Consider the following 27,370-nt stretch of genomic DNA (forward strand, 5'->3'; position numbering starts at 1 on the left):
ATTACATAAACCACAGACCCGGATCTATATAATATACCAGTTATATATCATAAACCCCAGACCCGGATCTATATAATATACCAGTTATATATCATTTGATAAACCACAGACCCGGATCTATATAATATACCAGTTATATATCATAAACCACAGACCCGGATCTATATAATATACCAGTTATATATCATTTGATAAACCACAGACCCGGATCTATATAATATACCAGTTATATATCATAAACCCCAGACCCGGATCTATATAATATACCAGTTATATATCATTTGATAAACCACAGACCCCGGATCTATATAATATACCAGTTATATATCATTAGATAAACCCCAGACCCGGATCTATATAATATACCAGTTATATATCATAAACCTCAGACCCGGATCTATATAATATACCAGTTATATATCACTAGATAAACCTCAGACCCGGATCTACATAATATACCAGTTAAATATCATAAACCACAGACCCGGATCTATATAATATACCAGTTAAATATCATAAACCCCAGACCCGGATCTATATAATATACCAGTTATATATCACTAGATAAACCTCAGACCCCGGATCTATATAATATACCAGTTATATATCATAAACCTCAGACCCGGATCTATATAATATACCAGTTATATATCACTACATAAACCTCAGACCCGGATCTATATAATATACCAGTTATAAATCATTAGATAAACCCCAGACCCGGATCTATATAATATACCAGTTATATATCATAAACCCCAGACCCGGATCTATATAATATACCAGTTATAAATCATTAGATAAACCTCAGACCCGGATCTATACAATATACCAGTTATATATCATTACATAAACCTCAGACCCGGATCTATATAATATACCAGTTATAAATCATTAGATAAACCTCAGACCCGGATCTATATAATATACCAGTTATATATCATTAGATTAACCTCAGACCCGGATCTATATAATATACCAGTTATATATCATAAACCTCAGACCCGGATCTATATAATATACCAGTTAAATATCATAAACCCCAGACCCGGATCTATATAATATACCAGTTATATATCACTAGATAAACCTCAGATCCGGATCTATATAATATACCAGTTATATATCATAAACCCCAGACCCGGATCTATATAATATACCAGTTATAAATCATTAAATAAACCACAGACCCGGATCTATATAATATACCAGTTATATATCATAAACCACAGACCCGGATCTATATAATATACCAGTTATATATCATAAACCCCAGACCCGGATCTATATAATATACCAGTTATATATCACTAGATAAACCCCAGACCCGGATCTATATAATATACCAGTTATATATCACTAGATAAACCTCAGACCCGGATCTATATAATATACCAGTTATATATCACTAGATAAACCTCAGACCCGGATCTATATAATATACCAGTTATATATCACTAGATAAACCTCAGACCCGGATCTATATAATATACCAGTTATATATCATAAACCACAGACCCGGATCTATATAATATACCAGTTAAATATCATAAACCCCAGACCCGGATCTATATAATATACCAGTTATATATCATAAACCTCAGACCCGGATCTACATAATATACCAGTTATATATCACTAGATAAACCACAGACCCCGGATCTATATAATATACCAGTTATATATCATTAGATAAACCTCAGACCCGGATCTATATAATATACCAGTTATATATCATAAACCCCAGACCCGGATCTATATAATATACCAGTTATATATCATTAGATTAACCTCAGACCCCGGATCTATATAATATACCAGTTAAATATCATAAACCCCAGACCCGGATCTATATAATATACCAGTTAAATATCATTAGATAAACCCCAGACCCCGGATCTATATAATATACCAGTTATATATCATAAACCCCAGACCCCGGATCTATATAATATACCAGTTATATATCACTAGATAAACCCCAGACCCGGATCTATATAATATACCAGTTATATATCATAAACCCCAGACCCGGATCTATATAATATACCAGTTATATATCACTAGATAAACCCCAGACCCGGATCTATATAATATACCAGTTATATATCATTAGATTAACCTCAGACCCGTTTCTATATACTATATCATTTAAATATGATTTACCCCAGACCCGGATCTATATAATATACCAGTTATATATCATTAGATAAACCTCAGACCCGGATCTATATAATATACCAGTTATATATCACTAGATAAACCTCAGACCCCGGATCTATATAATATACCAGTTATATATCATTAGATTAACCTCAGACCCGGATCTATATAATATACCAGTTATATATCACTAGATAAACCTCAGACCCGGATCTATATAATATACCAGTTATATATCACTAGATAAACCTCAGACCCCGGATCTATATAATATACCAGTTATATATCATAAACCCCAGACCCCGGATCTATATAATATACCAGTTATATATCATTAGATTAACCTCAGACCCGGATCTATATAATATACCAGTTATATATCATTAGATTAACCTCAGACCCGGATCTATATAATATACCAGTTATATATCATAAACCTCAGATCCGGATCTATATAATATACCAGTTATATATCATTAGATTAACCTCAGACCCGGATCTATATAATATACCAGTTATATATCATAAACCCCAGACCCCGGATCTATATAATATACCAGTTATATATCATTATATACATTTTAAACCGGTATGGTGTCATTTATAAATTTCAATAATGTTGTTCCATTGTGAAGTTCTGTTGTTGATGTCTTGGTCGATATATGATTCTGACCTGTCCTGTTACCACCCTGACATGGCTGCACTGGGAATTCTAGTTCAATGTCAATCCATCATCTTGCATAACGTTATCTGAATACTAGAATCAAATCTTCCTTAACGGTGAAACGGAGCTTCCCATAGGACCACGCGCTGAACATATCGATTGTACTGTTATCTTCTGTTTAAATTGACTCGGTAGAAGCATGTTCAGTAGAATTATTAAACATTTGTCCAGAACTACAATATTTTTGTCCGTAAAACATGCTTCAGATTTCGTTGTTTCTAACCTTGTCAATCATTTGTTTTCCGCAACAATTCACTAAAATGTTTAAATGCTAACAAACTTATTGTGTATTGTTTTGTGTCGATTTAGACTATCAGATCATGGGCAGACTGACCACCTACCTGTGTTTTGTTCTGTATGGGCAGACTGACCACCTACCTGTGTTTTGTTCTGTATGGGCAAACTGACCACCTACCTGTATTTTGTTGTGTTCTGTATGGGCAGACTGACCACCTACGTGTGTTTTGTTGTGTTCTGTATGGGCATACTGACCACCTACCTGTGTTTTGTTGTGTTCTGTATGGGCAGACTGACCACCTACCTGTGTTTTGTTGTGTTCTGTATGGGCAGACTGACCACCTACCTGTGTTTTGTTCTGTATGGGCAGACTGACCACCTACCTGTGTTTTGTTGTGTTCTGTATGGGCAGACTGACCACCTACCTGTGTTTTGTTCTGTATGGGCAGACTGACCACCTACCTGTGTTTTATTGTGTTCTGTATGGGCAGACTGACCACCTACCTGTGTTTGTTGTGTTCTGTATGGGCAGACTGACCACCTACCTGTGTTTTGTTGTGTTCTGTATGGGCAGACTGACCACCTACCTGTGTTTTGTTGTGTTCTGTATGGGCAGACTGACCACCTACGTGTGTTTTGTTCTGTATGGGCAGACTGACCACCTACCTGTGTTTTGTTGTGTTCTGTATGGGCAGACTGACCACCTACCTGTGTTTTGTTCTGTATGGGCAGACTGACCACCTACCTGTGTTTTGTTGTGTTCTGTATGGGCAGACTGACCACCTACCTGTGTTTTGTTGAGTTCTGTATGGGCAGACTGACCACCTACCTGTATTTTGTTGTGTTCTGTATGGGCAGACTGACCACCTACCTGTGTTTTGTTGTGTTCTGTATGGGCAGACTGACCACCTACCTGTGTTTTGTTGTGTTCTGTATGGGCAGACTGACCACCTACCTGTGTTTTGTTGTGTTCTGTATGGGCAGACTGACCACCTACCTGTGTTTTGTTCTGTATGGGCAGACTGACCACCTACGTGTGTTTTGTTCTGTCACCTACATTGTAATTATATATTGTTTTGTTATATCTGAGACTATAGATTAATGGGCGGTATGGTCACCTACATTGTAAATATGTGTTGTTTTATCTATTTGAGACTATAGATTAATGGGCGGTATGGTCACCTACATTGTAATTATGTATTGTTTTATCTATTTGAGACTATAGATTAATGGGCGGTATGGTCACCTACATTGTAATTATGTATTGTTTTGTTATATCTGAGACTATAGATTAATGGGCGGTATGGTCACCTACATTGTAATTATGTATTGTTTTGTTATATCTGAGACTATAGATTAATGGGCGGTATGGTCACCTACATTGTAATTATGTATTGTTTTGTTCTATCTGAGACTATAGATTAATGGGCGGTATGGTCACCTACATTGTAACTATGTATTGTTTTATCTGAGACTATAGATTAATGGGCGGTATGGTCACCTACATTGTAATTATGTATTGTTTTGTTATATCTGAGACTATAGATTAATGGGTGGTATGGTCACCTACATTGTAAATATGTGTTGTTTTATCTATCTGAGACTATAGATTAATGGGCGGTATGGTCACCTACATTGTAATTATGTATTGTTTTGTTATATCTGAGACTATAATTAATGGGCGGTATGGTCACCTACATTGTAATTATGTATTGTTTTCTTCCATCTGAGACTATAGATTAATGGGCGGTATGGTCACCTACATTGTAATTATGTATTGTTTTGTTTTATCTGAGACTATAGATTAATGGGCGGTATGGTCACCTACATTGTAAATATGTGTTGTTTTATCTATCTGAGACTATAGATTAATGGGCGGTATGGTCACCTACATTGTTATTATGTGTTGTTTTATCTATCTGAGACTATAGATTAATGGGCGGTATGGTCACCTACATTGTAATTATGTATTGTTTTGTTATATCTGAGACTATAGATTAATGGGCGGTATGGTCACCTACATTGTAATTATGTGTTGTTTTATCTATCTGAGACTATAGATTAATGGGCGGTATGGTCACCTACATTGTAATTATGTATTGTTTTGTTATATCTGAGACTATAGATTAATGGGCGGTATGGTCACCTACATTGTAATTATGTATTGTTTTATCTATCTGAGACTATAGATTAATGGGCGGTGTGGTCACCTACATTGTAATTATGTATTGTTTTGTTATATCTGAGACTATAGATTAATGGGCGGTGTGGTCACCTACATTGTAATTATGTATTGTTTTGTTCTATCTGAGACTATAGATTAATGGGCGGTATGGTCACCTACATTGTAATTATGTATTGTTTTATCTGAGACTATAGATTAATGGGCGGTATGGTCACCTACATTGTAATTATGTATTGTTTTGTTATATCTGAGACTATAGATTAATGGGCGGTATGGTCACCTACATTGTAATTATATATTGTTTTATCTATCTGATACTATAGAATAATGGGCGGTATGGTCACCTACATTGTAATTATGCATTGTTTTATCTGAGACTGTTAACTGGCAAGCTGGACGCCATCAAAAACGCTGCTCTATTTGTCGAAGGGCAATAACTCTTACTTAATATTTGACAAGCAGTTGTGGTTATGTTTTTTAGCCACGTGCACCTTTTCTTCAGTTAACTGACTAAAACTTTAGTTGTTTGCATATTCCATAAATCCTGAGTGAAGAGAATAGCGTATAAATTGTGCGATGATATACTTAGCAATGGTGTATTATATACGGAAATCCTTTGATAAGACAATTTATTTCAATTGCTCTAGTCTTGGCATACCTGTATTGTAGATTTGTTACTGTGTGTTGGCTTAGTAAACCACAGACAGGAGCTTTAAAAAAAATAAAATAAAAAGTAACTGTCTGGGATCTAGAAAATAATGATAATAAAATTGAAAATTTTATTAATTTGAACTTACATGTTTGGGTCTTCATATATGTCCGTTATTCTCTTCAATTCACGAGTTATTACAATTTATCCTTATTTACGATTAACATTTTCTCCACTTCAAGACATTATTTGGATTTCATTTTGCAAAATTGGGGTTCTATGGGTGTTGCCCAGCTACCTCATTGTCATCAAGTTTACTCGGACAAAGCTATATTTAAATGATCCGGAAGCATTTTTTAAAATTGTGTTTTGATGAAGTTCAATATTTCAGTGACGCTTATACTTAGAAAAAAATATTTGGAAATACGATTCATCAAACGTTCTCTTGTATAAGTTTACATGTGTATACATGTATTTTAACTTAAAAACTGGGGAATGTGGTTGCTCCAGGATGTGAAGACTGTTAAAGATAAAATAATGGAAAAGTTAAGATTACAGAGCATCTAACTTTCTTTCTAAAATCAATGACCGAACGTATGATACGTATCGTGTTACAGAGAAATATATATTTATTTATTTCTCAGTAATTTCTCATATTAGCCGGAAAAAACGTCGTTAGGTCCTTTACCGGTTTGTTATAATCTTGATCAGTGTCTTTGTGACGCTTTAAATCTGTAAACAACTCGTGGCCAACAATACGCCCTGGTATTTGTCACCGGCTTTTTATAGCTCTGCATAATTATACATCATACATATGTGTAGTTCGTATGTAAACGATTTTCAGAATTCATAAACGGCTTTCATGAAGCAAGTCTGTAAAAGCCTGCCAGGAAGTAGTAACATTGTGAACTCATCTTCCTGACAATTCATAGATTTGTCTGAGCTGCCCTGCGACTGTGTTGTGCATCAGGCATTACATTAAAGTCACCAGACTTGTATACCGCGAAGACATACTTCCTTGTCAACGTTGCTTTTACTCCGAAACGTCGGTGAGTATGAACTGAAATAGCATTCCTTATGGCAGAATGTAAGATATAAGCACGAAGATTTGTCTGTAAAATGCACAACCTCCAGCATACATAGTGACTACATTTTAGTGTATAACAAGGGGTTTGTGGTTATTTTTGTGAATTCTAGCCGCATTCATCATCAAAAGGTATAGGTTGAATCCTATACATTTTCTTTATATCTCACAAATTGATCCATTTAACTTTCATTTAATGTTTTTGTTACGTGTCAGCAAGGCGTGTGTCTATAAATTAAATGGAACCCAGCAAGGCATACCAGGTTCAGCAATGTGTTTCTACGAGTAGGATAATGTTCCATTTTGGCTATTGTGACTGATATAAAATGACCACAATCAGTAAAAATGTAAATATTGATAAAATCAGAATGATAATCTTGGTTGCCAGAAGAAAGTATTTGTTAATCAATGTTTCAGCTGAATTTCTGATTTGCTGTTTCAGGTAATTCTTTCTGTGTGTAGGTACAATGTCATCTCCATCATTTGAACAAACTACAGAACAGGTAAGCTAAAACCTTTTTTTAAAACTGAAATTATAATAATTTAATCCAAGCATTTTGTCCGCTTAAAAGTTAGTTTTGTCATTGCGTTGTAGCAACATCAAATTCTGGCACTGGTGATATCAGAAAGCAGCAATATAATTATTTCATATCAGTATTATCAAATGTATTTTTTTTCTTCCATTCAGTATCAGTGAATTAAGTATATTCTGTCGTTATTGAATATGCTTCAGATTTGTGAGAGCTGGTAGTGGCCTGAAGTTGTTCTCTGTCTGACATGCTTGTTTAGTGTGAAGTTGCACAAAATTTTGTGTCTTGATTTGTACTTGATAACTCCAGATCTTATTTAGTTTTGCTCCATTCTGTCATTGCTACCGTTGTGCATTATAAAGACAGGCAGAAAGTGGTTACGTAAAAATAGTGAAAGGCTGGGTGACATCTTTACCTTTTGAAGAAAATTCCAGTGGTAAAATGAAGCAGACTCAAAAATTTCTTTGTTGTTGTGAACTCCCTGTCCATCTTGAATGTGTTGTTCAAAAGTAAATCTCAGATAGGTGGTTAGAAACCTTTGGACTGATAACAAATTAGCACAACTGGAGTAAGAATTCCTTCTAGATAATATCACTTTCACTGCTAGTTATTATATACTAAAGATTACACCTGTCAGATGTAGTAAATCAGTTTGATCATTACCATTATATTAAGAAGACAGATTATGTGTAATGTTTTTGTTTTCTGATTGAATAGGTGTTGTTGGAACCATACAAGTACATATGTCAAATTCCGGGTAAAAAAGTAAGGAGTAAACTAGCAGAGGTCAGTTGTATGTCCTGATGGAGAAAATACAATCTTGTGTAAAAGATATGTTGGTTTAAAGTGCTAGAACTATAAAAATATAATGTTTTACTAACCAAAACAATAGACTATTGTCTGTCAGTAAAGGCTACTGGTATGTTTATAAGTACATACAAAGTCAATCTTTCTACAAACAATCTTTGAATCTGAACTGAGAAATTGACAGAATTAATTGCAGCAAATAGAAAGCACCATTCTCATTGTACATTGCTAAAACATGATATCTTCAATAGTGATGATTTGAAATTTCCTGGATTTGAAGAAATCTATTCAGTTTGCTATTTGGCAGTTTATAGAATTCCATGACATTCTCCAGAAAATTGAACTTGTAATTTGAAATGAATTATTATCTGTTTCTAGGCATTCAACCATTGGCTCAACATTCCACCAGAAAAAATAGCTGTGATAGGGGAAGCTACTCAGATGTTACACAATGCTAGTTTATTGTGAGTACATAATGTAATGGGGAGACTACTCAGGTGTTAAATAACACCAGATTATTGTGAGTACATAATAAGGGAGGCTACTCACATGTTAAATACCTCCAGATTATTGTGAGTATATAATGGGGGAGGCTACTCAAATGTTACCATCTCATCATATTCTGTAGAAGCAGCAAAAGTGCATGTTATATCTGTGTAACCAAATGTGTACATTGTATCTGATGACAGTCTTTTTTAATTTTCCAGAATTGATGATATTGAAGATAGTTCTAAACTAAGAAGAGGCATTCCAGGTAAATATCCCTGTTACCAGTTGGAAAGTACTGAATATTTAGTCAATGCGTCATGGTATTATTATTCCCATTTTAGACCTGTAGGATTTATTGACAAGGAGGATGTTATTTTTATTTCAGTTGCACACAGTATATATGGGGTTCCACATACCATCAACTCTGCCAACTATGTGTACTTTCTAGGACTGGAGAAGGTGTTAAGACTTGAGCACCCAGAGGCCACAAAGGTCTTTACAGGTAATATACAAAAATCTGCTGTGGTCTGATTTTCTGACAGCCTCCTGATTCTTGATTCACTGACAGAGCATTTGATAGTCCGTCATTCAGTCATTAGCCTTGGACAGTGTTTTAGCTCACCTAGCTCTTCTATCATCTCGTCAACTTTCACTATATCCTGCAACTACATTTTATGTATTTATGAATGACTGAGTGGATTATAATCAAATTTGGTCTGAAGCATCATTGGGGAAAGGGGAACCAGTTTTGTTTAAATGGTTAGTCTGGCCTCCCCCACTGAAGTCTTAGGGGCGAGGCCTAATAGGGAAAATCAATCAATTTCTTTATAATCTATATTGTTCTTTAGAAATTGTAGGATATTGTCCAAATTCGGTCTGAATTTGATGCTGTATCTGGGGTAAGGCTCATCAGGGGTAATATTTTCCTTCTAAAGAAATGTAAAATTTTGCATTATTGACTTGAATATCCAGGCGAGCGATACAGGCATTCTAGGCCTCATGTTGTTCATCTGTCATAGGGTTATTAGCCTTGGACAGTGTTTTTGTTGGACAGTGCTACTGTTTCAGTAGTTACAAACTTTTCCCCAATATTGTATAGTGTTACTATTTGTACTACACAGAACAGCTGCTAGAACTCCACCGAGGTCAAGGTATGGATATCTACTGGAGGGATGCTATTATCTGCCCTACAGAGGAGGAGTACAAAGCCATGGTCACTAAAAGTATGTCACATGTAAACTTTCTTTTTTGTACCTGAATAATAGATCCTTGGATCCTTTGGCAACATTTCCTAAAGATGTCATTACACAGGTGTTGTCTTTCTTGTATCACAATAATAAATCCTTGGATCCTTTGGCAACATTTCCTAAAGATGTCATTACACAGGTGTTGTCTTTCTTGTATCACAATAATAAATCCTTGGATCCTTTGGCAACATTTCCTAAAGATGTCATTACACAGGTGTTGTCTTTCTTGTATCACAATAATAAATCCTTGGATCCTTTGGCAACATTTCCTAAAGATGTCATTACACAGGTGTTGTCTTTCTTGTATCACAATAATAAATCCTTGGATCCTTTGGCAACATTTCCTGAAGATGTCATTACACAGGTGTTGTCTTTCTTGTATCACAATAATAAATCCTTGGGTCCTTTGGTAACAGTTCCTAAAGATGTCATTACACAGGTGTTGTCTTTCTTGTACCTCAATAATAAATCCTTGGATCCTTTGGTAACAATTCCTAAAGATGTCATTACACAGGTGTTGTCTTTCTTGTATCACAATAATAAATCCTTGGATCCTTTGGCAACATTTCCTAAAGATGTCATTACACAGGTGTTGTCTTTCTTGTATCACAATAATAAATCCTTGGATCCTTTGGCAACATTTCCTGAAGATGTCATTACACAGGTGTTGTCTTTCTTGTATCACAATAATAAATCCTTGGGTCCTTTGGTAACAGTTCCTAAAGATGTCATTACACAGGTGTTGTCTTTCTTGTACCTCAATAATAAATCCTTGGATCCTTTGGTAACAATTCCTAAAGATGTCATTACACAGGTGTTGTCTTTCTTGTACCTCAATAATAAATCCTTGGATCCTTTGGTAACAATTCCTAAAGATGTCATTACACAGGTGTTGTCTTTCTTGTATCACAATAATAAATCCTTGGATCCTTTGGCAACATTTCCTAAAGATGTCATTACACAGGTGTTGTCTTTCTTGTATCACAATAATAAATCCTTGGATCCTTTGGCAACATTTCCTGAAGATGTCATTACACAGGTGTTGTCTTTCTTGTATCACAATAATAAATCCTTGGGTCCTTTGGTAACAGTTCCTAAAGATGTCATTACACAGGTGTTGTCTTTCTTGTACCTCAATAATAAATCCTTGGATCCTTTGGTAACAATTCCTAAAGATGTCATTACACAGGTGTTGTCTTTCTTGTACCTCAATAATAAATCCTTGGATCCTTTGGTAACAATTCCTAAAGATGTCATTACACAGGTGTTGTCTTTCTTGTATCACAATAATAAATCCTTGGGTCCTTTGGTAACAGTTCCTAAAGATGTCATTACACAGGTGTTGTCTTTCTTGTACCTCAATAATAAATCCTTGGATCCTTTGGCAACATTTCCTAAAGATGTCATTACACAGGTGTTGTCTTTCTTGTACCTCAATAATAAATCCTTGGATCCTTTGGCAACATTTCCTAAAGATGTCATTACACAGGTGTTGTCTTTCTTGTACCTCAATAATAAATCCTTGGATCCTTTGGCAACATTTCCTAAAGATGTCATTACACAGGTGTTGTCTTTCTTGTACCTCAATAATAAATCCTTGGATCCTTTGGCAACATTTCCTAAAGATGTCATTACACAGGTGTTGTCTTTCTTGTACCTCAATAATAAATCCTTGGATCCTTTGGCAACATTTCCTAAAGATGTCATTACACAGGTGTTGTCTTTCTTGTACCTCAATAATAAATCCTTGGGTCCTTTGGTAACAATTCCTAAAGATGTTATTACACAGGTGTTGTCTGGTATAGCACACACTCATTCTTAACAGACCTACCATAAAATATACCTACAGTATAGACATAATAAGTAACAAAAGTAAATAGAGAAACTATAGAAGCATTTAACTGGACTGAAAAATCTGTTGTTGTATTTCAGAAACAGGTGGACTGTTTGGACTAGCTGTGCGACTGATGCAGTTGTTTAGTGATAACAAAAGGTGTGGCTTAAAAGTCTTAATAAAGCTTAGTATATGTTAGTAAGGGTTAGAAAGGGGGAAGGTTAGGAGGGATTAATAAAGCTTAGTATATGTTAGTAAGGCTTAGTAAGGGTTAGAAAGGGGGAAGGTTAGGAGGGATTAATAAAGCTTAGTATATGTTAGTAAGGCTTAGTAAGGGTTAGAAAGGGGAAGGTTAGGAGGGATTAATAAAGCTTAGTAAATGTTAGTAAGGCTTAGTAAGGGTTAGAAAGGGGGAAGGTTAGGAGGGATTAATAAAGCTTAGTAAATGTTAGAAAGGCTTAAGAACTAATGTTACTGTATAAAAAGACAAATTGTCGTGCTAATATTTTGCATGTGTTCTGCTTCAGGTGAGTTTGTTGTGGTTAGATTTCGTGCATACCTATTGTTGGTATTGGTGTATACAGACATATAGCACAGATTACTTTATATTTCGTTTGATGTCAAACCTTTGTTAAGTATTTAATTTTGTGTTATTTTTGATGACAGTGAAAGGAAAAAATAAACTCTCCTGCAAATATTATCAACTATACACTAGTTAAGCTTAGTAAATGTTAGTAAATATTAGTGTGACCTAGTAAGGCTTGGTAAGGGATAGTGAATGTTAGTAATGGTTATTGAGACCTAGTAAGGCTTGATAAGGGATAGTAAATGTTAGTAAATATTAGTGTGACCTAGTAAGGCTTGGCAAGGGTTAGTAAATGTTAGTAATGGTTAGTGAGACCTAGCAAGGCTTGGTAAGGGTTAGTAAATGTTAGTAATGGTTAGTGAGACCTAGTAAGGCTTGGTAAGAGTTAGTGAATGTTAGTAATGGTTAGTGAGACCTAGTTAGGCTTAGTAAGGGTAAGTAAATGTTAATAATGGTTAGTGAGACCTAGTAAGGCTTGGTAAGGGTTAGTGAATGTTAGTAATGGTTAGTGAGACCTAGTAAGGCTTGGTAAGGGTTAGTAATGGTTAGTGAGACCTAGTAAGGCTTAGTAAGGGTTAGTAAATATTAGTAATGGTTAGTGAGACCTAGTAAGGCTTAGTAAGGGTTTGTAAATGCTAGTAATGGTTAGTGAGACTTAGTAAGGCTTAGTAAGGGTTAGTAAATGTTAGTAATGGTTAGTAAGACCTAGTAAGGCTTAGTAAGGGTTTGTAAATGCTAGTAATGGTTAGTAAGACTTATTTTATGCTAGAAAATGTTAGTAAGTGTTAGTATGGGGTAGTGAAGGTTAGTATGGGGTAGTGAAGGTTAGTATGGGGTAGTGAAGGTTAGTATGGGGTAGTGAAGGTTAGTATGGGGTAGTGAAGGTTAGTATGGGGTAGTGAAGGTTAGTATGGGGTAGTGAAGGTTAGTATGGATGAGAAAGGATTAGAAAGGTTTCATTAGGCTTGGTCAGCAAGGGTTTGTAAGGGTAAGTAAAGGTTAATAAGTGATAATGAGGATAGGTAAGGGTTAACAAGTGCTCTGATATAGCGTTAGATTTAACATAACAAATGTAATGATAAGCAAATCATTTGATGATGTCCCTTGCCAAGATCAGGAACATACAGTGTTAACAATTTCCTTCCTGCTCATCAACTCTGTAAGCCATACAATGTGGAAGTTTTGCCTACAGTTGTACCTCTTTTTACAATCTAAGATTTTACCTGTATTTCAGTGATCTGAAGCCAGTACTAGATGTGTTGGGTCTTTATTTCCAAATCAGAGACGATTATGCCAACCTGATATCAAAAGAGGTAACATTGTCTTTATATCTCCTAAAACATCAGTAACGTTGTATTGTAATATCTAACACTTTATTCTATATCTCGTTTAACATCAGTAACGGTGTATTGTAATACCGAACACTTTATTCTATATCTCGTTAAACATCGGTAACGTTGTATTGTAATATCTAACACTTTATTCTATATCTCATAAAACATTTGTAACATTGTATTGAAATATCTATTGATGTTAACTCATATTTCAAACCAATTCTGTATTAACATTTAACCTGGAAGCTGTAGGATGTTGGGAAATGGCCTGTCTTCGGAGTTAAAGTCCCAAATTAGAATTTTTGAATAACTATATAAGGGTGTATTGAAGTAAATATCAGCTTCTATAAAGTATGATGATGAACTAGGTCAGTTTACAAAAACAGTTTCCCAGTACTTGTTCACGATTCATTTAAAACTTTTTCTAAGCAAAGTCATTCTTCAGCTTAATATATGTCCTGATTTCTTGGTGAAATATCTTATTTATCCTGGTATATTAAAAAGGAATTTTGAGGAAAGCTGTGCCTGTTTTGATTACAGTATGAAGCCAATAAGAGTTACTGCGAGGATCTAACGGAGGGCAAATTCTCATTTCCAATCATCCATGGCATCCGGACTAGTCCAGACAACAACCAAGTCCTTAGTATCCTTTACAGACCCATGGTGGCTATCCTCTAAATATACACCTGTCATTTCTGATCAGTTAAATGGGAATGTGACATTTTAAATGTCATTACAATAACAATATTTACACATCACGATATATCTTGGTAATAACTGACCATGTGTTCCTAATGTTACTTTTTCCACCGGTTTTAAGATTGAAACTTCACACTTCAGTGGACCAGGTGAGGAATTGTTTTTTCCTTGACATCTATAAGGTATACTACGACAGAGGACATCTGACAACGATGTGAAAAAATACTGTGTGGAGGTTCTAGAAAAACTCGGATCTTTTGATTACACGAAAAAAGTCTTAGAAGAGCTGGAAGAAAGGTACATAAAGTGTGTTAAGGTCTATACTTTTATCATTAGCCTTCAGCATGGTAGATACTAAATGAAGCCTATTTACTGTCTCCAGCCTCCAAAGTATTGTTCAGCATGGTAGATACTAAATGAAGCCTATTTACTGTCTCCAGCCTCCAAAGTATTGTTCAGCATGGTAGATGCTAAATGAAGCTTATTTACTGTCTCCAGCCCCCAAAGTATTGTTCAGTATGGTAGATACTAAATGAAGCCTATTTACTGTCTCCAGCCCCCAAAGTATTGTTCAGTATGGTAGATACTAAATGAAGCCTATTTACTGTCTCCAGCCCCCAAAGTATTGTTCAGTATGGTAGATACTAAATGAAGCCTATTTACTGTCTCCAGCCCCCAAAGTATTGTTCAGTATGGTAGATACTAAATGAAGTGTGTTACTGTCTCCAGCCCCCAAAGTATTGTTCAGCATGGTAGATGCTAAATGAAGCCTATTTACTGTCTCCAGCCCCCAAAGTATTGTTCAGTATGGTAGATACTAAATGAAGCCTATTTACTGTCTCCAGCCCCCAAAGTATTGTTCAGTATGGTAGATACTAAATGAAGCCTATTTACTGTCTCCAGCCCCCAAAGTATTGTTCAGTATGGTAGATACTAAATGAAGCCTATTTACTGTCTCCAGCCCCCAAAGTATTGTTCAGCATGGTAGATGCTAAATGAAGCTTATTTACTGTCTCCAGCCCCCAAAGTATGGTATACTTAGTTAAGGTCTCTTATCTACAACGAAATGTACCTTACATCTCTATTATTTTTGTATTTTCTCTGTATTTTATATGTTTGTGGCAGAACATATTCAAGTATTTCAGTAATTTTTATATGATAAACATTGGTTTTGATGTTTTAAAACTATGAATTAAATTTTGTTATAAGTAGCAGTGAGAGTCGATTTTAGTAAAATAATACTGATTTACTGGTATCATTCCAAGTGTTGTATTCAGGGCCTATAATCCTGTAACTTGTCTGTTTCAGACTGTTGGCTCTGATAGAGGATCAAGGTGGAAATCCCATTCTAGTTAGTCTTATAAATGAACTGAGGAAGGTTTACAGAAACGGACAATGACTGAAACCAAACATAGTGGACATGTGCAATCTCAGTGTATCTGAATGAATGTGATGTATGATGCCAAAAACACACTTTATCTACGATAGCAGGCTCCAGAATCAGGACACCAAGTATCATCCCAATCAAGACTGTTACTTAGATTTTTTCTGTGGTAGAATTTCATTCTTTCATCGTTAAATTTCTGACACAAAGAATCAAAGTTTCAAAGGGATCCTGACTGTGGACAAAGTCTGTGTCACTTTGTTAAATATTTTTTTAACAATTAAAATTGCCCATTTACTTCTGTGCTTAATAAACAACAAAATGAGTCAGGAACACTTGTTCTAATGAGTAAAGATAGAGTACTGTTCCACAAAATATACATTGCCATGTGTATAATCTGACCTGGAGTTATTTCCCTTGATAAGATTTTATTTCAATACTGATAGCAACATTGATAAAGTATTGTTACTAAAAAAATAAACATCATGGATATCTGCGATATTTCATGTATTTTTTTTTCAATTTCATTTGTTTACGAACAAAATTCTGTAAGATATATTGTTATTTATTATGATTATGGAGAGGGGTGTCACTGAAAGTCTGAGATCATTGCTACCATTATTGATCTATATCAGACAAATTGTGTCATAGAGGAACATGGTAAAACTGATGATGCACACTGTGATCCTGTTTGAGAATTCTCCACCAGACCATCTAGGCTCACTATGAGGTCAGCCAAGTACAGCATATGATTCCCAGGTGCCAAGTTATTTAAAATAAATATAATAAAGATTTAGGTAATTGTGACCTACTAATTAGTGTTTGACAATCTTTTCTATTTAATTTACAACAGGTTTTCATTCCAATAATGAATAAGCAAGAACTTCAACAATAACAAATTTTGTTTACCTACTTTATCACAAACTGGTTGCTGAAGGGCATAAATTGGCACCCCTCGTTTACTGCTGTTGAAAATAAACATTTCATAATATTGTGAATAATAATGATGTCCAAGTACAATATTGGCTAAAACGGATTCTTTGTGAATTAAATACTCATAGCCATTATTTATTGAATCATGTGAATATGAAATATGCTGTGTTGAATCAGGAGTGACAAGGTTATCGTACACTATTGTGAGTAGTGAGAAATAAGTTTTTATAATTATTGATCTCAGTGCTTTGTGAGAATGATCATTATGTTTTTATTCTTAAAAAATGAATTTGATCACCTGGTTTTGTTTAAGCACACATGTACATGACAAATACCGGATTAAGGACAATTTTGTAAGTCTTTTTGTAAGATACAGATGTAGGACAATATTGTAAATCTTTGTGTAAGATATAGATTCAGGACAATATTGTAAGTCTTTGTGTAAGATACAGACTTAGGACAATATTGTAAGTCTTTGTGAAAGATACAGACTTAGGACAATATTGTAAGTCTTCGTGTAAGATGCAGATTTAGGACAATATTGTAAGTCTTTGTGTAAGATACAGACTTAGGACAATAGTCTTTGTTGTAAGTCTTCGTGTGTAGGACAATATTGTAAGTAAGATACAGACTTAGGACAATATTGTAAGTCTTTGTGTAAGATACAGACTTAGGACAATATTGTAAGTCTTCGTGTAAGATGCAGATTTAGGACAATATTGTAAGTCTTTGTGTAAGATCTAGGTATTGGACTAACAGTATAGGAACATTAGACTTCAGTGACATAATGATAATGGAGACCATGTCACTGGTATAAACGGCAATAATACTTCAAAGCATTACAGCCTAATTCTGGTTACACAAAATTTCTTCCAGGTAAAACTTTTTGATCTCGCCAGGTATCATTCATCTGTCTTGTAAGGGGTTTGATGCTTAACACCAATTGCTGACCTTCCATCTTGGTTTTTTTTTATTACTGTGTTGGTATCTCTTGACAAATTATATACCAGGAGTTTTTACATGTGCAGTTATGCACAATTTTTACTATCAAACTTTAAGCCTCGTTTTACTCTGTCTACACAAAAACAAATAAAATCATGACATATTACTCGGAGAGTTTGATTCGTTTTTCAAGTGGTTTCAGTTTTATCACAGATGGTCTGTACACAGTCTTGTCAGTGTGTATAGAGGGAATGACTCAACTTGTAGCATTTTCTTGTGAGGTGAAAACTTTTTAATCAATGAATGTGTTTCAAAGTAACTTCAAATACCAATATCTCCAGCTATAAGGAATTGAGCAAAACAAAAAGAATTTGGTCTTTTTCTGCGTGAGATTATCAGAAACTTTTCATTAACATCTTTAATGAAGCTTATGTATGTATTGCTCAGGTGGATATTTAAGCTCATCTTGGACCCTGCCCTTCTGCTGTCCCGTAATTAAAAGAGTTCCCTTCACCCAAGGATAATTAAAATGAAAATGGTTAAAGAACTTCCATGGCTAGAGAACATGATGTATACCATAGATAATATCTATCTAACCTATTGCCCCATGCCCTTCAGTCCTCATGAAGGAGAGTTTCAGACTCACTGCTTATATAAAATGAAATCCTCTTCACTTATGGAGGCTTTAGACCAAATTTGAACAAAAGCATGTCTTTTCTAAGGAAGAAGGAATTTAAAAGTGATACCTCTAGTTCTCATATTGGGTTTTGCCTCACTTATCCTTGGGGTAAATTTTCCTTTGTGATCCTCACCCTCTGGGCTGATACACACTATACAAAATTTATTCTCCTTCCCAAAGAAATGCTCCTCACCAAATTTGGTCAAAATCTGCTCAGTCCTTTCTGACTAGAAATACAAATGAAGGAAGTGCTTTTACCAAGAAAATGACTTTTAAATAGGGCCACAATTACATGTGTATATTATTTTTCAGGTGAAATCTACCCTATCAAATGTCGACTATTAAGAAATAAAGAGCATTTCATTCTAGTATTCATGGAAATGAAGTAAAACACTCTAGTGCCTTAATTGATCTGACCTTGACCTTTGAGTCCTTAGCTGTGGATCAGTCAAGGTCAAAATGTGCACACCTTCAAAATGTCATCCTATACTGATATTTCATCAAAATTTGAAATCAAACAAAATATACTCAAAAGTATCATTTCCTTATATAAACAATACTTAATCCCCTCCCAAGGGGAAACACGATCACGGTCCAGAAATTCACAAGTTTGGTAAAACATGACAAGTCTGTTCAATCTTTACAGAGTACCTTTCTTACCATATCTTGGTCTTGAGAAGATTTCTCCCATCTAAATATTCATTTATGGCCGTGCTCATTAGGCTCCTGAGGAGTTGAAACTACGCTTCACAATTTTGGTTCAACTTTGGCCATGAGAGTTTATCGTAAAATTAAAAAAAATTTTTTTGGGAGTTTCTGAGAAAAAAGTTGAAAATGGCACTTCTTAAAGGATGTACAGTGGATGACTCAGACTAAAAGTGAGCACCATGTGTCACTTAGCACTTGTCAAGTGACCTGAAATATCTCCTTTAGGGGATTCATCATGTATGTGTCGTGTTCCGTTGGTGTTACTCATGATACAGAGTCACCAGAAATACTCAGATAAGGAACAAAACACCCTTGACTTTACACATTTATTCATGATTTTTGTAGACATTTCAAATACACATAGAATTACGGCAGATTCTGTCTCTAGATAAAATTTTCACACTAGTAAACACTTTCTCCAGTTCCACCTTTCACACATACCACTACACTAATGTCTAAAGGGGGTAAAATTCCACAGGGGAAGCTCGAGATTACTTCACTTGGTTATTATTCATGTAAATCAGGAAAGGAAAGTCATATTAAAAACAAGGAAACAATATTGTAAGGAATCCCAAGCACCTATACTTGAACACAATCTGGTATAAAGTTTGTTCTACTAAGTGACCATTGATGGGTCTACACTGTGGCTTGTCATGTGTTTTGCCTGACTGCTTGGTGGGTGAGGCTTATCCACTGGTTGATACTATGGTAAGTTCTGTGTGGCTTGTCCTATGTTTTGTCTGACTGCTTGGTGGGTGAGGCTTATCCAGTGGTTGATACTATGGTAAGTTCTGTGTGGCTTGTCCTACGTTTGCCTGACTGCTTGGGTGGTGTGTACTGTCCAGAGCTGACTCTGGACTTGTCCAGTGGTATGTCTTATTGATGGGTCAGGGTGATTGTCAAACTGTTTGGTTAGTGCGGTTGTCAAACTGTTTGGGCAGTATGGTGTCCAGTGTTGAGTCAGTAGGACTTGTCCAGTGGTTGGATTATCAATGTATTTTGTCATGTTGGGATTCATGTCGCATAATTCATTAGCATTATTATTTCCTTGTAAAATCCCTCCTCTTCATTCATTCCTTGATATTCTTCAAAACTCTGGGAGTTTGCCTTCATTTTCCACATGGTACAGAATGTCAGCTAGAGCATATTCTACCATGGTCTGTGAGGCTGCTTCTGACATCTGAAACATTCATCATTACTGCCAGGATGTTTTGTCATAATGAAATTAGAACATTCACATTTCAAAGGGCATCAAAGATTGTCAGTTCCTTTAATATTTTCATGTGCTTCCACAAAAATTTACGAAATCATTCCAAATTGGCCAGACATTTTGTTAATTCTGTAACTATTCTGTATCAATAGCTTCCATACTGTAAATATTGATAGACTTTACAATAAATCCTTGTTATAAATACTTACTGGCTTGAAACCCTTTAAACCTTGTGGTCCAAACTTAAAATCAGGTCCAAAGTTCACAGTTACCTAGAAAACCATTAAGAAAGTTGCTTACGACAAATCTATACAAGAGATCCCAGAGAGAACTTGGTGCCCACCATTGTTTGATCTATACAAGAGATCCCAGAGAGAACTTGGTGCCCACCATTGTTTGATCTATACAAGAGATCCCAGAGAGAACTTGGTGCCCACCATTGTTTGATCTATGCCCACCATTGTTTGATCTATACAAGAGATCCCAGAGAGAACTTGGTGCCCACCATTGTTTGATCTATACAAGAGATCCCAGAGAGAACTTGGTGCCCACCATTGTTTGATCTATACAAGAGATCCCAGAGAGAACTTGGTGCCCACCATTGTTTGATCTATACAAGAGATCCCAGAGAGAACTTCTATACAAGAGATCCCAGAGAGAACTTGGTGCCCACCATTGTTTGATCTATACAAGAGATCCCAGAGAGAACTTGGTGCCCACCATTGTTTGATCTATATAAGAGATCCCAGAGAGAACTTGGTGCCCACCATTGTTTGATCTATACAAGAGATCCCAGAGAGAACTTGGTGCCCACCATTGTTTGATCTATACAAGAGATCCCAGAGAGAACTTGGTGCCCACCATTGTTTGATCTATACAAGAGATCCCAGAGAGAACTTGGTGCCCACCATTGTTTGATCTATACAAGAGATCCCAGAGAGAACTTGGTGCCCACCATTGTTTGATCTATACAAGAGATCCCAGAGAGAACTTGGTGCCCACCATTGTTTGATCTATACAAGAGATCCCAGAGAGAACTTGGTGCCCACCATTGTTTGATCTATATAAGAGATCCCAGAGAGAACTTGGTGCCCACCATTGTTTGATCTATATAAGATCCCAGAGAGAACTTGGTGCCCACCAGAGAGAATTGTTTGATCTATATAAGAGATCCACCATTGTTTGATCTATATAAGAGAGAACTTGGTGCCCACCATTGTTTGATCTATATAAGAGATCCCAGAGAGAACTTGGTGCCCACCATTGTTTGATCTATATAAGAGATCCCAGAGAGAACTTGGTGCCCACCATTGTTTGATCTATATAAGAGATCCCAGAGAGAACTTGGTGCCCACCATTGTTTGATCTATATAAGAGATCCAGAGAGAACTTGGTGCCCACCATTGTTTGATCAGAGAGATCCCAGAGAGAACTTGGTGCCCACCATTGTTTGATCTATATAAGAGATCCCAGAGAGAAGAGAGAACTTGGTGCCCACCATTGTTTGATCTATCATTGTTTATACAAGAGATCCCAGAGAGAACTTGGTGCCCACCATTGTTTGATCTATACAAGAGATCCCAGAGAGAACTTGAATGCCCACCATTGTTTGATCAAGAGATCCCAGAGAGAACAGAGAGAACTTGGTGCCCACCATTGTTTGATCTATATAAGAGATCCCAGAGAGAACTTGGTGCCCACCATTGTTAGATCTATATTTGGTCTTTATGAGATTGATCTTTTCTCTTTTTTTGTTTTTCTCATCATAATATGAAATTTGAAAATTGCTCTTGATAAATAGTGATGATAATCATTAAAAATCAAATCCAAAACCAGGGATAAAGATGAACTTACATAGAAATCTAGGATTATCTTTTAAGTATTTCTCCATCAGTGAACGTGAAAAGTATTTTAAATACTGATAATTTAATGGGGGTGCAGGAGGTTTCTCAGAATCCGAAGCAGATAATTTTTCATGATAACATGATATGTATAGCCCTAAAAATTACCAAAATAAAGCTGTTTGACGTTTTACTTTCTTTATCACAGCAGCTCAATATCTGATAAATCCAAATATGAGTCTGGCTGTAGTACTCACCTTAGCATTTTTATATAGAGATATACAGGGGTAATACCAGCCCTCAAACACATCCTCAAAAGCGATCCCCTGTGACACACCATTCTTGTACATAATCATCTACAAACCAAATGTAAATCTCAATGACAACTTGAAATACAATACAACATCTACCAGTACAAACATACACAGGTATAACCTTGTACACTCACAAATGTCTCCTACTTTAATGTATTATTACTGTACAAAGTAAAATTGAAAAGTGAAGGCAGTGTGTGTTGAAAACATCTCTTTATTATTTGTTTTTGATCTGGAGGCCTGGAGGGGCATGACAATAAATATTTACTTTTTAGATATATTCTGTGCAATCTATGAATCTCGATTGACAGAATAATCCTAAACACCATACTCTCCTGTCTGTTATATTGCTTAAGTTATATTGAATCAAATGAACATTAAGTTGATTTAATACACATACATTTTTGATAACTCATAAACAGATTAACTGTCCTACAGTATAATTTGCTGCCTGTTATAGTGGCATCTGTATGTGTGTCTACACACACTGCTTTATAGTCAACAATTCTACAGATCATGACTCACAATAACCTTACAGGGATAAGGCCGTTTCTACCTGCTACTTCTATCAATATCAGAAACCTGATAGACCCAGATCTTTTTGACTGCTCCCCTCTTTGACATCCATCATAATTATATTTCAAGACTGTCTATAGGATGCCTGACCAGATATCCCTGTATCACTATGGTAACTAACCTGATATCTCTGTATCACTATAGTAACTAACCTGATATCTCTGTATCACTATGGTAACTAACCTGATATCTCTGTATCACTGTGATAACTAACCTGATATCCCTGTATCACTGTGATAACTGACCCGATATCCCTGTATCACTGTGATAACTAACCTGATATCCCTGTATCTCTGTGATAACTAACCTGATATCCCTGTATCTCTGTGATAAGTAACCTGATATCCCTGTATCTCTGTGATAACTAACCTGATATCACTGTATCTCTGTGATAACTGACCAGATATCCCTGTATCACTGTGATAACTGACCAGATATCCCTGTATCTCTGTGATAAATAACCTGATATCACTGTATCTCTGTGATAACTAACCTGATATCACTGTATCTCTGTGATAACTGACCAGATATCCCTGTATCACTGTGATAACTGACCAGATATCCCTGTATCTCTGTGATAAGTAACCTGATATCCCTGTATCTCTGTGATAAGTAACCTGATATCCCTGTATCTCTGTGATAAGTAACCTGATATCCCTGTATCACTGTGATAAATAACCTGATATCTCTGTATCTCTGTGATAAGTAACCTGATATCCCTGTATCACTATGATAACTGACCCGATATCCCTGTATCACTGTGATAACTAACCTGATATCCCTGTATCTCTGTGATAACTAACCTGATATCCCTGTATCTCTGTGATAACTAATCTGATATCTCTGTATCTCTGTGATAAGTAACCTAATATCCCTGTATCTCTGTGATAACTAACCTGATATCACTGTATCTCTGTGATAACTAACCTGATATCTCTGTGATAACTAACCTGATATCCCTGTATCACTGTGATAACTAACCTGATATCCCTGTATCTCTGTGATAACTAACCTGATATCTCTGTGATAACTAATATGATATCCCTGTATCACTGTGATAACTAACCTGATATCCCTGTATCACTGTGATAACTAACCTGATATCCCTGTATCTCTGTGATAACTAATCTGATATCTCTGTATCTCTGTGATAAGTAACCCGATATCCCTGTATCACTGTGATAACTAACCTGATATCCCTGTATCACTATGATAACTAACCTGATATCCCTGTATCACTGTGATAACTAACCTGATATCCCTGTATCTCTGTGATAACTAACCTGATATCTCTGTGATAACTAATATGATATCCCTGTATCACTGTGATAACTAACCTGATATCCCTGTATCACTGTGATAACTAACCTGATATCTGTACTGTGATAACTAATCTGATATCCCTGTATCACTGTGATAACTGACCCGATATCCCTGTATCACTGTGATAAATATCCCTGTATCACTGTGATAACTAACCTGATATCCCTGTATCTCTGTGATAACTAACCTGATATCCCTGTATCTCTGTGATAACTAATCTGATATCCCTGTATCACTGTGATAACTGACCCGATATCCCTGTATCTCTGTGATAACTAACCTGATATCCTGTATCTCTGTGATAAGTTACCTGATATCCCTGTATCACTGTGATAACTAATCTGATATCCCTGTATCTCTGTGATAACTAACCTGATATCCCTGTATCACTGTGATAACTAACCTGATATCCCTGTATCACTGTGATAACTAACCTGATATCTCTGTATCACTATGATAACTAACCTGATATCCCTGTATCTCTGTGTTAACTAACCTGATATCCCTGTATCACTGTGATAACTGACCCGATATCCCTGTATCACTGTGATAACTAACCTGATATCCCTGTATCACTGTGATAACTAACCTGATATCCCTGTATCTCTGTGATAACTAACCTGATATCCCTGTATCTCTGTGATAACTAACCTGATATCCCTGTATCACTGTGATAACTAACCTGATATCCCTGTATCACTGTGATAACTAATCTGATATCACTGTATCTCTGTGATAACTAACCTGATATCCCTGTATCTCTGTGATAACTAACCTGATATCCCTGTATCTCTGTGATAACTAACCTGATATCCCTGTATCACTGTGATAACTAACCAGATATCCCTGTATCACTATGTTAACTAATTATGGTTTAAGATTCCCTATCATGTATTCCACTATTTACCTGATATCCCCTTTGTAGTTTCCACGATCTATCTTACCTCCCCTTGTAGGTGTAAAATTTCTCATACCTCCCCCTGTAGGTTTAAAATTCCTCATAAGTATTCTAGTACCTATCTTACCTCCCCTTGTAGGTTTAAAATCCCCATAAGTATTCCATGATCTATCTTACCTCCCCTTTGTAGGTTTAAAACACCCCATAAGTATTCCACTACCTATCTTACCTCCCCTTGTAGGTGTAAAATCCTTTGTAAGTATTCTACTACCTATCTTACCTCCCCTTGTAGGTGTTAAATTCCTCGTAAGTATTCCACGATCTATCTCACCCCCCCTTGTAGGTGTTAAATTCCCCATAAGTATTCCACTACCTATCTTACCTCCCCTTGTAGGTGTAAAAATCCTTCGTAAGTATTCTACTACCTATCTTACCTCCCCTTGAAGGTGTAAAATTCCTCGTAAGTATTCTAGTACCTATCTTACCTCCCCCTGTAGGTTTAAAATTCCTCATAAGTATTCCACGATCTATCTTACCTCCCCGTGTAGGTGTAAAATACCTTGTAAGTATTCCACTACCTATCTTACCTCCCCTTGTAGGTTTAAAATTCCCCGTAAGTATTCCACTACCTATCTTACCTCCCCTTGTAGGTTTAAAATTCCCCATAAATATTCCACTACCTATCTTACCTCCCCTTGTAGGTGTAAAATTCCTTGTAAGTATTCTACTACCTATCTTACCTCCCCTTGTAGGTTTAAAATTCCTCATGAGTATTCCACTACCTACCTGACTTCCCCTTATAGGTTTTAGATTCTTCTCTGTCTCTGTTACATAATCCTTTTCCTCATAGTACAGATGGCTCTTAAACTTCACCAAAGGCTGCAAAATAAAAATATTAATGATTTTCACAGATGCACCATGATTCAAAACATTACAATGTGTAATGATTTTTTCACGCTGTAATTACATGCTAGTCAGCTGGCAAGGAAGCAAACCAAAGTGATTCAATCTTCAAATAACTGTCTTTCGTATGAGTGCATGTGAATATTGCCATTCTTAAACAGTTACATCAATGTAACAGTCAATTCTGATTAACTTACTTCATTCATAAAGACAACTTTTTTGGGGGTTTTTCCTTCATAAAATGAAACAAGTAATAACAACAAAAAATAGCTTTCTTATTCTACATTTTTATTTTCATATCAATGTTATAATCTTGGTTTTCTTCAGTGACCACAGCCAATGAAGTCAGTAGAGAGTCTGTATAGCTATTAACTGACCAGCTACTCCCCAGACACACAACTCCAGGCCACACAGAAGTGAAACCATGTTTCAGTAATGTAAATTGTGATTCTTATCTTGCCTTCAGCACCCAGATTTGTTGTAAATATTTGTCTTCAATAGTTGATCTGCTTTGATTCGTAGCATCCAATGCCAACATATATACATATACAACTGTAGGATGCAGTAATTGTCATCTGACCCGCTAACCTCATCAGTGGAATCCAAATGTTAAGGTCTCTAGAATGTCTTGTAAAAACTGAAAACTAGCCTGAAGTCATTATCTCCATTAAAGTGGGTTTGAACTATCCCTCCTAACATAACTGGGGTGAACAATCCCTCCCAACATAAGTGGTATGAACTATCCCTCCCTACATAAGTGGTATGAACTATCCCTCCCAACATAAGTGGTATGAACTATCCCTCCCTACATAAGTGGTATGAACTATCCCTCCCAACATAAGTGGTATGAACTATCCCTCCCAACATAAGTGGTATGAACAATCCCTCCCAACATAAGTGGTATGAACAATCCCTCCCAACATAAGTGGTATGAACAATCCCTCCCAACATAAGTGGTATGAACTATCCCTCCCTACATAAGTGGTATGAACAATCCCTCCCTACATAAGTGGTATGAACTATCCCTCCCAAAATAAATGGTTCACACTAATTACACGGGGAGAGATATAGTTCACACTAATTACATAGGG

General features: G+C 35.9%; 2 protein-coding genes across 2 annotated transcripts in view; one reads left to right on the forward strand and one right to left on the reverse strand.

The window, feature by feature from the left end:
• Positions 1-6,750: 6,750 nt before the first annotated feature.
• Positions 6,751-17,445, forward strand: LOC132547272 (geranylgeranyl pyrophosphate synthase-like). Its single transcript, XM_060211036.1, has 12 exons — positions 6,751-7,007; positions 7,485-7,545; positions 8,290-8,358; positions 8,758-8,843; positions 9,087-9,133; positions 9,254-9,370; positions 9,990-10,091; positions 12,048-12,108; positions 13,770-13,848; positions 14,410-14,512; positions 14,751-14,865; positions 15,877-17,445. The coding sequence occupies exons 2-12, from the start codon at positions 7,510-7,512 to the stop codon at positions 15,965-15,967; spliced, it is 906 nt and encodes a 301-aa protein (XP_060067019.1). The 5' UTR covers positions 6,751-7,007; positions 7,485-7,509; the 3' UTR covers positions 15,968-17,445.
• Positions 17,446-19,526: 2,081 nt separating this feature from the next.
• Positions 19,527-27,370, reverse strand: part of LOC132547268 (set1/Ash2 histone methyltransferase complex subunit ASH2-like) — a gene marked incomplete at its 5' end in the record, with an annotated part of 48,890 nt that continues 41,046 nt past the window's right edge. Inside the window, 4 exons of the mRNA XM_060211031.1 lie at positions 19,527-20,394; positions 20,634-20,696; positions 22,523-22,621; positions 26,163-26,255. Of these exons, the coding sequence (XP_060067014.1) occupies positions 20,302-20,394; positions 20,634-20,696; positions 22,523-22,621; positions 26,163-26,255 (348 nt within the window). The remainder of the gene's footprint in view (positions 20,395-20,633; positions 20,697-22,522; positions 22,622-26,162; positions 26,256-27,370) is intronic.

Source organism: Ylistrum balloti, unplaced genomic scaffold, assembly GCF_031769215.1.
Source record: "Ylistrum balloti isolate Yb309-2 unplaced genomic scaffold, AGI_CSIRO_Ybal_v1 Utg369944, whole genome shotgun sequence".
Classification (NCBI taxonomy): Eukaryota; Metazoa; Mollusca; class Bivalvia; order Pectinida; family Pectinidae; genus Ylistrum; species Ylistrum balloti.